The sequence below is a fragment of the Castor canadensis genome, chromosome 11 (assembly GCF_047511655.1).
Source record: "Castor canadensis chromosome 11, mCasCan1.hap1v2, whole genome shotgun sequence".
NCBI classification, from domain to species: domain Eukaryota; kingdom Metazoa; phylum Chordata; class Mammalia; order Rodentia; family Castoridae; genus Castor; species Castor canadensis.
In genome coordinates this window covers 44,751,864-44,766,562 of record NC_133396.1, presented here as the reverse complement: position 1 = coordinate 44,766,562, position 14,699 = coordinate 44,751,864, and the positions used below count along the sequence as shown (strand labels likewise).

The 14,699-nt window shown below is 38.1% G+C and overlaps 1 protein-coding gene and 1 non-coding gene across 9 annotated transcripts in view; one reads left to right on the top strand and one right to left on the bottom strand.

Moving 5' to 3' along the window:
- Positions 1 to 14,699, top strand: part of Ssh2 (slingshot protein phosphatase 2) — a 272,549-nt gene that overhangs the window by 180,777 nt on the left and 77,073 nt on the right. For 7 of the 8 annotated variants that reach the window (XR_012438703.1, XM_074046515.1, XM_074046516.1 and 4 more), the window contains one exon: positions 6,173 to 6,276. The exons of the other annotated variant lie outside the window; for it this stretch is intronic. Coding sequence is in view for 6 of the 7 variants with exons in the window: in XM_074046515.1 (XP_073902616.1) it covers positions 6,173 to 6,276 (104 nt within the window). In the remaining variant the exon portion in view is untranslated. The remainder of the gene's footprint in view (positions 1 to 6,172; positions 6,277 to 14,699) is intronic. 8 annotated transcript variants of the gene reach the window in all.
- On the bottom strand, positions 14,447 to 14,550 carry LOC141414308 (U6 spliceosomal RNA). Its single transcript, XR_012439368.1, has one exon. It is a non-coding gene; the product is annotated as a U6 spliceosomal RNA (small nuclear RNA).

The following is a 14,699-nucleotide window of genomic DNA, read 5'->3' as shown; positions in this document are numbered from 1 at the left end:
TTAGTACCTAGCATACAGAAGATATCTAGTCAAGTTAACTTTTTTTAGCTCATTTCATGTATCTAACCAGGGATGCCTTTCCTTTGTTGACCAAGTGATCTTATGGCAAAGAGAAATAGACCTTCTTCATTTATGTTCTGATAGAGACTCTCAAGTACTTCACTGTCACTCTGGTAGGTGATCCTCTAAGTATTGTTTTCTTATAAAGCAGCTAATCATTTCCCTTCCTTAGATCAAGACAATGGTATTTCCTTTATCTTGTTTCTTCTTTAGAAACAAGGGATCCTTAGAGCCTTTTAGGTTTGTGTTTGAGTTAGGCATCTGCAATCACATACATTTTTATTGGAGAAGTTGTGTTTCTGGGCCAGACTCTAGAGAAGTAATCAGTTCAGAAAATGTGAACAAGTCTTTGTCTGCCTTGTAAAGAACAGATTTTTAATTCGAGAACAACTCTGTCAATTGAATCTTCAGGCAGCTGTTTCAGAAACACTGATATTTGCATAAGTAAATCTCTTCCTATTCTGGCAATATGTATACTAAGCTTTTACCTTACACTAAAGTACATGAGATTAAATTTTTATGTAATTTTATGCAAACAAAACATTTAATATTCAAGTTGAGTTTGATCGACCTAAATAAACTCTTTAAGTGTTGTGAATTTTGTTTTTACTTCCATGCCATTGTGTTTCCATCCCATCTTTGATAGCATATATATATGGCTTTGAATTTTTTTAGTTATAACAGGGATTTTTTTTGTGAGAGGGAGTACTGGGGGGTTTTTTTGGCGGCACTGGAGTTTGAACTTAAGGCCTCACATTTGCTTGGCAGGCACTCTTACTCTTACTGCTTGAGCCACCCCACCAGCCCTTTTTTGTGATGGGTGTTTTTGAGAGATAGGGTCTCAAGAACTGTTTGCCTGGGTTGGCTTTGAACTGTGATCCTCCTGATCTCTGCCTCCTGAGTAGCTAGGATTATAGGTGTGAGCCACCAATGCCCGGCTCATTACTGGTTTTTGTTGGGTAAGTGCTGTACCACTTGAGCCATAATGCCATTCCTTTTTGCTCTGGTTATTTTTGAGATAGAGTCTCACTTTTTTCCTCTCTGGGTGGCTGGACCACAATCCTCCTATTTATACTTCCCAAAGTACCTAGGATGACAGGCATGTACCACCACACACAGCTTTTTCTGTTGAGACAGGGTATTGTGAACTTTTTGCCTGGTCTGGCCTGGACCTGCAATTCTTCTGATCTCAGACTTCCATGTGGCTGGGATGAAAGGCATGTGCCACTGCACCCAGCTATTGTTTAAGATGAGAGTCTTATGAGTTTTTTGCCTGGGCTAGCCTTGAACCATGATATTCTCGATTGCTGACTCCCAAATAGCTAGGATTATAGGCGTGAGCCACCTGCACCTGGGATTTTTGTAATCAGCCATACTCTCATTCTTGTTCTCCTTTTGACCAACAGTATGCCATTTGTGTGTGTGTGTGTGGTACTGGGGTTTGAACTCTGGGCCAACACCTTGAGCCACTCCACCAGTCCTTTTTTGTGAAGGGTTTTTTTGAGATGGAGTCTCACGTAGTATTTGCCCTGGCTGGCTTCAAACCTCTATCCCCCTGATCTCTGCCTCCTAGTAGCTAAGATTATAGGTGTTAGCCACTGTGCCAAACTAGTATATCACTTTTGTGATCACTTAGGGGTTGTAATCTGAGGCCATGGAATAAAGAAGACTGATTGGATCAGCTGGAGTATATCTGTTATCACTCTCTGAGAGCATTCACACCTGGTGACAGTCTGCTGGACTAGCTGAGCCTGCTGTGTATTTTGTTCTTTCAAGAAAGCTTATTCAGATTTGTGTGTAAATGATGCAAATTACCCTTATATCTGATGTGAGTGTGTCTCTTGGTCTTTCTTTATAATTGCAAGTTTTGAGATTCCAGGAAGCTTTGAATTAACTAAGGGCTCTTGTCCACTGCTCAGCTCTCACCTTGTGAAAGCACTACATATGTTTTGAAGAATACATTTAGCTATGCTTTAAAGAATGCACTTTGATATGCTTTAAAACTTAAGCAACAGAAGTATCTAAGAACAGTATTACAGATCTCCCAAAACTACTTTTTTGGCAAACTACTGTTTGTCAAAGAGAAACTGCCTCTGTTTCACAAAAGGAATGAATGAAGTATGCTCAGCTGTTTTAAGCTCTCAACAAACATACTTCTTTTGTAAATATAGATAACCACTTTGTTTACTGGAAACCAAAGTTCCCAAGGCAGTTTTTTTCCTGGTGAATAGGTAGAATATTTAGCCTTTGTTTTTTTTTAAATATTTTCATTTAGTAAAACAGACAGTTGCTGTGTTGGCAGAAGTGTGAATTTCATTTCCTGTCTGTGGTGTACCCCACTCATCCTGTCACTCAGACATTTTGTTTTAGGTTGTTCCAGTAATGTGAGTGAAACAGTGACTGACCCACAGCAGAGTGCACACCACGGATGTAACAAGAGACAGAACTTGTGCAACAGCCCACAAGAGAGTAATGCTTTATTTAAAGATGAAAACAAAACAAAATCAAGGCAACCCCTCCCTGCTAGCATGCAAATTTTATAGTGATACATGTAGATTCTTATGTTTTATGTTTAGAAGACATGTTCCAATCTATCTGGCAGGTTACCTCAAAAGTTTTTCAGCATCATGTCACTTTATTAAAAGATAAAATTGATGCCAAGGACCTGTAATCCTAGCTACTCGGGAGACTGAGATCAGGAAGATGGAGGTCTAAGGCCAGCCTGGGCAAATAGTTTGTGAGACCCCCATCTCCAAAATAACCAGAGCAAAATGGACTGGAGGTGTGACTCAAGTAAGTGGTAGAGCACCTGCTTTGCAAGCACGAAGCCCTGAGTTCAAACTCCAGTCTCCCCTGCCACACACACACACACACACACACACACACACACACACACACACACACACAAGATAAAATTGAGTCAATTGACAATATATAGGGTAATTTAAGTGTGCCAATTAATTAATCATAAACTTTTTTTTTTCTGGACTAGAGTTTGAACTCAGGACCTACACCTTGAGCCACTCCACCAGCCCTTTTTTGTGATGGGTTTTTTCCAAATAGGGTCTCGAGAACTAGTTGCCCTGGCTGGCCTCAAACCATGATCCTTTTGATCTCTGCCTCCTGAGCAGCTAGGATTACAGGCATGAGCCACTGGCACATAGCAACATTTTCATTTTATAATCTGTAATCTGCCACATACATTGAGTTCTATAACAATTTTTCTTTTTTATGTTCCAGATTTTCCCTAACATATAATCCCTACTGTAGTGATGGAGCAGACATAACAGTGTATGTTAGGGTGTGGGGGAATCCTGGGATAAATTCATTCATCTATCAGATATCTTTTTATTTTTCAATGGGTATGTTTTGAGCCCCTAATATATTTCTGGTACTATTTCCAGTGCTGAAGATGTAGTGATAAAGTCCTTGCATCCATGGAGCTTATATTCTTTTAAATGGATATAACTACAATCAAGGATACAAATAAATATAATTTTAATTTATGATCAATATTCTGAAGAAAACCACACAACAGGATACAGTATGATTGGATGAGGGAGGGACAGGATAGTGATACTAAATCTGAGACTTAAATACTGCCAATCCAGAAGAAAAATCTTATAAGTAGAGAGAGCAAAAAGTACAAAGGCCTTGAGATGAAGACTTTCTTGAAATACTAAAGAAACACAAAGGACAGTGCTGCTTGCTAAAGTAGTAAAGTAAAGGGGAGGTGGTATCAGATCAAAGAAGTAACTTACTACAGAATATTTAAAGACTGGCTTTTCATTTACATATATAAAGGGAGCCCTTAGAGGGATTTACATAAGAAGTGACATTATATCATCCATCCATATTTTAAATCACTCTAGTAGCTGTTTGGTGAGTGGATAATAGAGGTGCAGTAATGGTTGTGGACAGATTATTAAGAGGCTTTGGCTGATAAGTCTTAGATTTGTTTCACTTTAAGGATAGTAAGGAAGATGAGGATATAAAAGAAATAAAGTTAGCCATGAATTAATGCTGGAATGTGGCAGGAATATGGGGGTTCATTATATTATTATTCCTACTTTTGTATATGTTTGAAATTTAATAAAGAGGTTTTTTTGAGGTTTTGTTATTTATTTGTGAAGTTAAAAACTGCCGTACAATTTGTTTTGTTCATTTTGTTTTTCATTATCTCCTCTTAAACAGTGAAAAGACAACAGACTAGACCAATCCTGGGTGGGCATGGGGCAGAGCTAGGGAGGGAGAGGAAAGACAGGTGGGGCAGGAGGGACCTGCAGTAAATAAAGAGCTTTTTTAGTAGTGGTGCTAGTGAAAAATAATGGTGTTATGGAGCATAGTTATAGGTGATGGGGATAAGTGGGCAGATTCAACATATATTTGAAAGCTCATACTTGCTGATGGATTAGATATTTATTATAGGAGGGAGCAAGAAGTCAAGGATGACTAATATGTACTTTCCTCAAACAACTGAGTGGAGGAGGCTAGGGATCAGTTGTGGGGGGTGGGGCTTAAGAGTTCAAGGAGGGATAGGGTATATTTAGTTCAGTGGTAGAGAGTGCTTGTCTAGCATATGTGAGGCCCTAAGTTTGATCCCCAACACCAGAAAGGGTTGCTTCTTTTTTTTTTTCAGTGCCAGAGATTTAAACCCCAGGGCTTTGCATATGCTAGGCAAGCATTCTACCTCTTGAGCTATGACCCCAGACCAAGAGTTTAGTTTTAGCAATATAAATTTAAAATGGCAGTTAGATTTCCAAGTAGAAATACTGAGCAGTCAGTGTCATTTATAATAATTAGCTATCCCTAATAGCAGTACACACAAAGCAAGCTTAGAACCTTCTATTATATGTTTCTAAGCTTTGCCATTAGTGACTTATAAGTTCTGACTTTTGATCCTTTTCATATTCTGTGGTAATTGTATTTTGAATGCCCTCTGTTCTGAGCAATACTGTTCTCCACCTATATTACCACCCACATACATAATAACGTTAACATGGGGGATAAACTCCAGGACTTAAACACACTTCCTGTACATGTGGAGATACAAATTGGTGAAAATAAAAATTTTTAGTATTTTTAAATTTTTATCTGACTCATAGCAATTGTACATAATTATGGGGTAAAATGTGATATTTCAATACATGTATACAGTGTTTACTGATCAGACCAGGGTGACTGGCACATCTATCACCTCAGATATTTATTATTTCTTTGTGTTAGGAACATTGAAAATCTCCTAACTAATTTGAAATATGCAATTGTTGTCAGCCATAGTTGTTATACTATGCTGTAGAAGATTAGAATTTATTCCTCTTATCCAGCTATACTCTGTATGGGTTAAACATCCTCTCTTCCAACCCTCCTCCCCCACATACTTTCCAGGCTTTCCAGGTAACCACTTTTCTATTTGGTGGGAGTAAAATTTTTGAGCTAACACTTTAGTGTGGTATGTGTGTATATTTTAAACATAAATTTATTTTTTGCAAACTGGATCTGTTATTAGTAACTAAGATTGAAACATTTTGCATCTGATCAAAATACTTTTGAAACAGTTTTTTTTCTGGTAGTGGTACTAGGGTTTGAACTCAGGGCCATTTGGTTGCTAGGCAGGTGCTGTACCACTTGAATCAAGCCACAAGCCCTTGAAACACCATTGGTAACCACAGATGTACTAATAATAGCTAATATTTATTAAGGGCTTATTTACTATGAGCCAGGCACCAGTTTAGAAGTTACATTCTGATTGGCACCTCACAACAACCTCCTTTTTATTATCCCGGTTTTATAGATAAGGAAATCAAGGCTCCAAAGGTATACTTACTTTAGGAAGTGGCTGAGCCAGGATTCAAACCCAGGTAGTTTGATTATAGAACCTTCACTCTTGACTACTACCATGTAGTATAAACAGAATAGTGTAAATTTTATTGGAGAAAATTTGTTTAGAGTAGGCAAGACTATATAAGTAACTAGAGTCTTGATTTTGTTTTTGCTTCTTCTTACAAAGTTGGAACTTAGGGAAAAGAAAGTAATCTTAAACTGGGTCTTCATTCTCCTCTTTAATTGTGTTCCTTAAATGATTTATATTCTTTTAACTTTTTCCTTATAGCATCAGCGAGAGCTTTTTAACTGTCAAAGGTGCTGCCCTTTTTCTACCAAGGGGAAATGGCTCGTCTACACCAAGAATCAGCCACAGACGCAACAAGCATGCAGGTAAAGGTAGACATAAACCACTCCCACCTCAGTTACCTTGACTTCTGTTTTGTTCTGAAAGGCTGACTCCCTCATCCCCATTTTTACAACAGTTCTTTAATAATAAAAGTGTTGTACTGTTCCGTAATCACTTTTCTTTCTCTTTCACAAACCATTTTTCTAGCATTTACAAAAATGCCCTACACATAGTCAGTAAATTTTTGTTGGAATAATAATGAGAAGGTACAGAAAAACTCTTAACAAAAGAATTATTATGTCACATATTAAAATATCTATTAGGACCAGGTACCAGTGGCTCACACCTGTATATAGCTACTCAGGAGGCAGGAAGATCACAGTTTGGAGCCAGCCTGAAAAAATAGTTCTTGACACCCTATCTCGAAAAAACCCATTACAAAAAAGGACTGGTGAGTGACTCAATGTGTAGGCCCAGAGTTCAAACCCCAGTATTGCAGAAAATATTAATAATAAAAATAAAATACCCATTAGGACCGAGCATGGTAGCATATGCTTGTAATCCTAACACTAAGGAAGCTAAACAGGAGTTTAAGGTATACAAGACTGTTTCTAATTAAAATAAATAAAACAGAAATACATACTTGTTCTTAAATGCCAGAGTTTACTTTTTGATTGTGAACACAATGAAAGACTAGAAAGCCTGAGGGCTTTGATAAATAAGCAGTCATCAAATAATTGTTCATCTAGAAATGAGTAAAGTTCTGGTTTTGAAATATCTGCTAACAATAGTATATTTATTGTATTTCCTTTATTGGATTTCTCTAAAGTCAAATGCCCCTGTGGTGATGAGGTTAAAAAGACAGAATCAGACAGGGTGCAGTGGCCCTATAATCGTATCTACTCAGAGATAGGGAGGAAAGGGATTCAAGGCTAGCTAAGGCAAAAAGTTGGAAAGACCCCACCCATGGTGTGCACCTGTCATCCTGTCTATGCAGGAAGCATAAGTAGGAGGATTACAGTCCAGGTCAGCCTAGGCATAAAGCAAAACCTATCTCAACATTAACCAACACGAAAAGGGCTGGTGAAGTTCAAGTGGTAGAGCACCTCGGCTAGCAAGTCTAAGACCCTGAGTTCAATCCCCCACCTCTGGGGAAGAGGGGAGAACAAGATGGGGGAGAAATGAAAGTGTGGCCTAGGGAGAGAAGTCTATCAGTATAGAATATCCACAGTTCAAGTGGATAATCAGCCTGATTCTTCTCTTGTATCAATAAGCCTTGTTTGTGTCATTTGGAAGAAAAAATAGAAGTCAGCCTGAGGACAATGATCTTGATCAGTACCACCATACAAAGAAGTGGTTGCCTGTTGTCATAAATGTTCCACTTTGATGACTTGTGACCTCTAAAAGTAGAAGAAATTGCAATTACTAGGAAGGGAGCTTGAGTATGTAGGTCAGAGGTGAAACTAGAAATGCTGGGGCCCATTGAGCCCATAGTTGAGTTTAGCTCTAGTAAAGATAATCTCAGCTATTTTAGTAGATGCTCTACTTCTTGTTTGGCCTTTCACCTACTTACAAATGTAGCAGCTCAGAATTATAGTCCATTTTAGTATTATCTTCCTACGAAAACTCTCTAGCAGTAGGAAACTTTAAGTAAGGGGGAAAAATCTTTTGAAAATTTGCTTCAGTCATCTTTCCCTTTGATATCTACCACCAGAGAAGGAGGAGCAGGGAAGGGACACTCCCACAAAAAATTTGAATACTGTAAGGAAGTAGGCCCAGCCAAACTTTGTATTTTGGTTTGGTGTGACTATTTATCACTTACAGTAAAAAGAAAATATATTATTGATTTAAGTCTCACCCATCTGACTTAAGACACTGAGTAAATTTTTCTGTGGCATGTAATAAGTAAGGTCAGTGGTTTTTAAAGCTCCTGGCCCTGATTGGCCTTTTCTTTGGTGAAACTTCTCTGCCCACTGCTACCCATATTTGTACTTGACATTTATCACTTAGCTTTCTGCATACTAAAAAAGAAAAGCAAGATTTAACACAAGCTGAATGGACTTGATGTGTAATCCACACAAGAACAGATGAGGCAGTATAAATATAACAGCAGTTCACAAAAGCTACACCTTCACATAAATTGAAGCTACCTTAGCTAAGCTCACAGGAATTGAAAGAGGACAGCAGAATGGAGAACAGATCAAGGGCTTGCTATGTCTAATGGTACTTTCTTATGCATGTTTCTTGAACTGCTTAGAATTTTTTATCTGGCCTGCATTTAAAATATCCAAATACTAGTTTGCAATTTAAAAAATATTATGGGGTGTAGGGGCATGGCTCAGGTGGTGTAGAGTGCCTGCTTGGGTTTAGTGAGGCCTTGAGTTCAAACACCAGTACCGCAAAACAAAATCAAAAAAGTACCTTCAGTCTACTCTGTTCCAGTAAACTTCAAGTTTGTATGTTCAAATGACTACACTTGGATTTAATATGTATAGATACATAATGGGTGAATGTCTGACAATATCTTAAAGGAAAATGATGAGAACACCTTAAAATCAAACTAAAAGAAAAGGAAAAATCAAGCTAAAATCTGAAATTTAGCTACTAGCTGTGAAATATATGAGAAAATATATGACAAGGAGCTAGGTGCTGGAGCTCACTCCTATAATTCTAAGTGCTTGGGAAACTGGGATCTAGAGGATTGCTGTTCAAGGCCAGCCCCGGCAGGGAGTTCCAGAGACCCCATTTTAATCAATAGCTAGGTGCTGTGGCATGTGCCAGTATCCCAAGCTATGTGGGAAGCTGAGATTGGGAGGATCATGGCTCTAGGCAACAAAAAGTTTGTGATACCCTGTCTCAACAGAGGAAGAAAGTTGGGTACAGTGGCACATACCTGTCATCTCAGCTACCACGGGAAGCATACAATAAGAGGATTGAGGTCCAGTATAGCCTAGGCAAAAAGTGATACCCCATCTCCAAAGTGACCAGAACAAAAAAGGATAGAGGCATGGCTTAAGTAGTACAGCGCTTGCTTCAGAAACATGAAGCCCTGAGTTCAAACCTCGGCACTACCAAAAAAAAAAAGAAAAAGTAGGAAGAAGGATAGAAAAGGTACTGGTATATCACCTGTTAGTCTCTGTGAAGAATAGCTTCTCACTAGGATATAGTACCCAGTTTCCTCATAGCAATACTTCTCACAGCTAGCAAACCTGAGCTTCCATGTAACCCAACTCACATAAGAAGCCTTACTGTAGGAGTAGGGCCCCTGGCTTCTGTCTGACCTTCAAATAAGCCAGCTGGATCTTTGTGCCTGTAGTGCTGGAGTAGGAATTTTGGTCTACCATTTGGGATTCTCCTCCAGAAATTCTCCATCCTGAAAATCTTTTCCTCAGTTTATTTCTCCCGACAAGACAGAGGAAATAGTTTTTGTTGTTTTGGGGGGAGGGTGTTTGTTTTTTGCGGTACTGGGGCTTGAACTAAGGGCCTACACCTTGAGCCGCTCCACCACCCTTTTTCTTTTTCTTTTCTTTCTATCTTTTTTTTTTTTTTTTTTTGGTTTTTTTTCAAGAATAGTGTCTCTTGAACTTTTTTTGAGTAGCTAGGATTACAATTTCAACAAACATACTCTTAAGGACCTAAAAACATATATAAACTCCAACACAGTGATAGTGGGAGACCTTAATACTCCCCTATCGTCAATAGATAGGTCATCCAAACAAAAAATCAATAAAGAAATTCTGGAACTAAACCACACCATGGATCAAATGGACCTAGCTGATGTCTACAGAACATTTCATCCAACTTCTACACAATGCACATTCTTCTCAGCAGCCCATGGAACCTTCTCAAAAATTGATCATATCTTAGGACACAAAGCAAGCCTCAGCAAATATAAGAAAATAGAAATAATCACATGCATTCTGTCTGACCACAACGCATTAAAACTAGAAATCAACAACAAAAACAGCAGTAAAACGCATGTAAAAATTGGAAGCTGAACAACACATTGCTCAATGACGAATAGGTCATTAATGAAATAAAAGCGGAAATTAAAAGGTTCCTAGAAGTTAATGAAAATGAAAACACGACCTACCAGAACCTATGGGACACAGCAAAAGCAGTCCTGAGAGGAAAGTTTATAGCCATAAGTGCATATATTAAAAGGACAGAAAGATCTCAAATCAATGACCTAATACTGCAGCTCAAACTCCTAGAAAAACAACAAGCAAATCCCAAAACAAGCAGAAGGAAAGAAATAATTAAAATAAGGGCTGAAATCAATGAAATAGAAACCAAAAAAAACCATACAAAGAATCAATGAAACAAAAAGCTGGTTCTTTGAAAAAATAAATAAGATTGACAGACCCCCTGGCAAACCTGACTAAAATGAGGAGAGAAAAAACCCAAATCAGTAAAATCAGAAATACAAAAAGGGAGATAACAAACACCACGGAAATCCAGGAAATCATCAGAGACTACTTTGAGAGCCTATACTGTAATAGATTTGAAAATCTTGAAGAAATGAACAGATTTCTAGAAACTTACTACCACCCAAAACTGAACCAAGAAGATATTAATCACCTGAATAGATCTATAACACAAAAAGAAATTGAAGCAGCAATCAAGAGTCTCCCAAAAAAGAAAAGTCCAGGACCCGATGGATTCACTGCTGAAATCTGTCAGACGTTTAAAGAAGAACTAATACCAATTCTCTTTAAACTGTTCCACAAAATAGAAAGGGAAGGAACACTGCCTAACTCATTCTGTGAAGCCAATATTACTCTCATCCCAAAACCAAAGACACCTCCAAAAAGGAGAATTATAGGCCAATTTCCTTAATGAATATCAATGCAAAAATCCTCAAAAATAACGGCAAACCGAATCCAACAACACATCAGAAAGATCATACCCCATGACCAAGTCGGCTTCATCCCAGGGATGCAGGGGTGGTTCAACATACACAAATATATAGATGTAACACAGCACATTAATAGAAGCAAAGACAAAGACCACTTGATCATCTCAATAGATGCAGAAAAAGCCTTTGACAAGATCCAACACCACTTCTTGATAAAAACTCTAAGAAAACTAGGAATAGAAGGAATGTACCTCAACATTGTAAAGGCTATTTATGACAAACCTACAGCCAACATCATACTTAATGGTGAAAAACTGAAACCATTCCCCCTAAAATCAGGAATGAGACAAGGGTGCCCACTATCCCCACTCCTATTCAACATAGTACTGGAATTCCTAGCCAGAGCAATTAGGCAAGAAGAAGGAATAAAAGGAATACAAATAGGTAAAGAAACTGTCAAAGTATCCTTATTTGCAGATGATATGATCCTATACCTTAAAGACCCAAAAAACTCCACCCAAAAACTCTTAACATAAATACCATAACATAACACCATAACATAGACACCATAAACAGCTACAGTAAGGTGGCAGGATACAAAATCAACTTACAAAAATCATTAGCTTTTCTATACACCAACAACGAACAAACAGAAGGAATATATGGAAACAATTCCATTCACAGTAGCCCCCCCAAAAAATCAAATACCTAAGAGTAAATTTAACAAAAGATGTGAATGAACTCTACAAGGAGAATTACAAACTCCTGAAGAGAGAGATCGAGGAAGATTACGGAAGATGGACTCTCCTGTACTCATGGATCGGTAGAATCAACATAGTAAAAATGGCTGTACTACCGAAAGCAATCTACATGTTTAATGCAATTCCCATCAAAATCCCAATGACTTTCATCACAGAGATAGAAAAATCTACTCTAAAGTTCATTTGGAAACAAGAGACCACGAATAGTCAAGGCAATACTCAGCAAAAAAAGCAATGCTGGAGATATCACAATACCCAACTTCAAACTATATTACAAAGCAGTAGCAATAAGAACAGCATGGTACTGGCATAAAAACAGACATGGAGACCAGTGGAACAGAATAGAAGACCCAGATATGAATCCACACAACTATACCCACCTCATTTTTGACAAAGGTGCCAGAAATATACGATGGAGAAAAGACAGCCTCTTCAACAAATGTTGCTGGGAAAAGTGGTTATCCATCTGCAAGAAACTGAAACTAGATCCATGTCTATCACCCTGTACTAGTATCAACTCAAAATGGATCAAGGACCTAAATATCAGACCTGAAACTCTGAAGTTACTAAAGGAAAGAGCAGAGAACTAATAGGTATAGGCAAGGACTTCCTCAGTACAACCCCAGCAAATGGGACTTCATAAAATTAAAAAACTTCTGCACAACAAAAGAAATGGTCTCTAAACTGAAGAGACCACCACAGAGTAGAAGAAAATATTTGCCAGCTATACATCAGACAAGGGACTGACAACCAGAATATACAGGGAACTTAAGAAACTAAACTCTCCTAAAATCAATGAACCAATTAAAAAATGGGCAACTGAACTTAATAGAACTTTCTCAAAAGAAGAAATTCAAATGGCCAAAAAACATGAAAAAATGCTCACCATCTCTAGCCATAAAGGAAATGCAAATCAAAACCACACTAAGATTCCACCTCACCCCTGTTAGAATAGCCATCATCAAAAACACCAACAACAACATGTGTTGGTGAGGATGTGGGGAAAAAGGAACCCTAATCCACTGCTGGTGGGAATGCAAGCTGAAACAACACTCTGGAAAAAAATTTGGAGGCTTCTTAAAAATCTAAGCATAGACCTGCCATATGATCCAGCAATCCCACTCCTGAGCATATACCCAAAGAAATACAACACAGATTACTCCAGAGGCACCTGCACACCCATGTTTATTGCAGTGCTATTCACAATAGCCAAGTTATGGAAACAACCAAGATGCCCCACTATTGATGAATGGATCAAGAAAATGTGGTACTTGTACACAATGGAATTTTACTCAGCCATGAAGAAGAATGAAATCTTATCATTTGCAGGTAAATGGATGGAACTAGAGAACATCATTCTGAGTGAGGTCAGCCAAACTCAGAAGACCAAAAATCATATGTTCTCCCTCATATGCAGACTTTAGATCTAGGGCAAATGCAACAATGTGGTTGGACTTGGATCATATGATAAGGGGAGTGCACATTTGTGTGATATAGAAATAGGCAGAAAAACCAAAACATGAAAGTGTTTGATGTCCCCATTCCAGAGGAGCTAATACAGAAACCTTAAAGCAACAGAGGTTATCATGAGAAGGAGATCAGTAACCAGGGTAAAGATCAGTTAGAGATGAATCAACATGGGTCATAACGCTTGTACACGAAAGCAATGCTAGGAATATTTCTGTATAGCTATCCTCAACTCAACTAGCAAAAATGCTTTGTCTTCCTTACTAGGCTTGTCTCTTTTCTTCAACAAAACTAGTGATAAAGGCAGAACACGACCTGCCTGGAACTGAGGAGGGAATGGGGAAAAGGATGGGGGAGGGGGGGCAGGGGGAAAAGTGACCCAAACAATGTATGCACATGTGAATAAAAGAATTTTTTAAAAAAAGGAAACATTAAAAAAAAAAAAAGAATAGGGTCTCTTGAACTTTTTTTGAGTAGCTAGGATTACAGGTGTGAGCCACCTGCTCTGCAAGGAAACTAAAAAGCCTCCATTGCTTACCTCATTTTTGTAACTTGTAGCTAGTAGCTTTTATTGCCTATGCCTGACACTGTCTTCTCACACTTTGTTTTCTTAACAACTTTTGAGATACAGTTCACCAATTTATCCATTTAATTATACATTCAGTGGCTTTTATTATACTAAGAGTTACGCAACCACACAATCCACCCAAAAAAGATACCTGATACCCATTAACAGTCACTCCCTATTTCTTTCCTCCTTCCACATTCTTTGCCCCCCCTACCCCCACCATGCCCTAAAAGCCACTAGTCAACTTTTTGTCTATATTATCTTGATGATTCTGGATGTTCTCTGTAAATGGAATCATATGAATGGATTTTTAAAATAATACTGTCTAGCATTAGCATAATGTTTTCGATGGTCATCCTTGTTGTAGTATGTGTCACTTCGGATCTGTAAAATTTTTATTTACCCACTGGTTAGTTGCTGAATATTTGAGTTGCTTCCACCTCTTAGCTGCTGTGAATGAAGCTGTATGAGCATTTGCATTTAAGTGTTTGTGTGGACATGTATTTCAAGTTCTCTTGGGTTTTTACCAAGGAACCCATATTGCTTCTTTTTTTTTTTTTCCATATTTGGAACACTTCACAAATTTGTATGTCATCTTTATGCAGGGGGCAATACTAATCTTCTCTGTATCATTCCAGTTTTAGTATATGTGCTGCTGAAGCAAGCATCTCATACTGCTTTATGTATATTCGACTTATATTGTGTTTCTGGGTTTGAAACATAGTAGAATGGATCTGGCCAAACATAATGACTCTCTTTTTTAATTTTGAAAATTGAAAGATTCAGCAAGAATGGAATTGGTCAGAAGCCAGC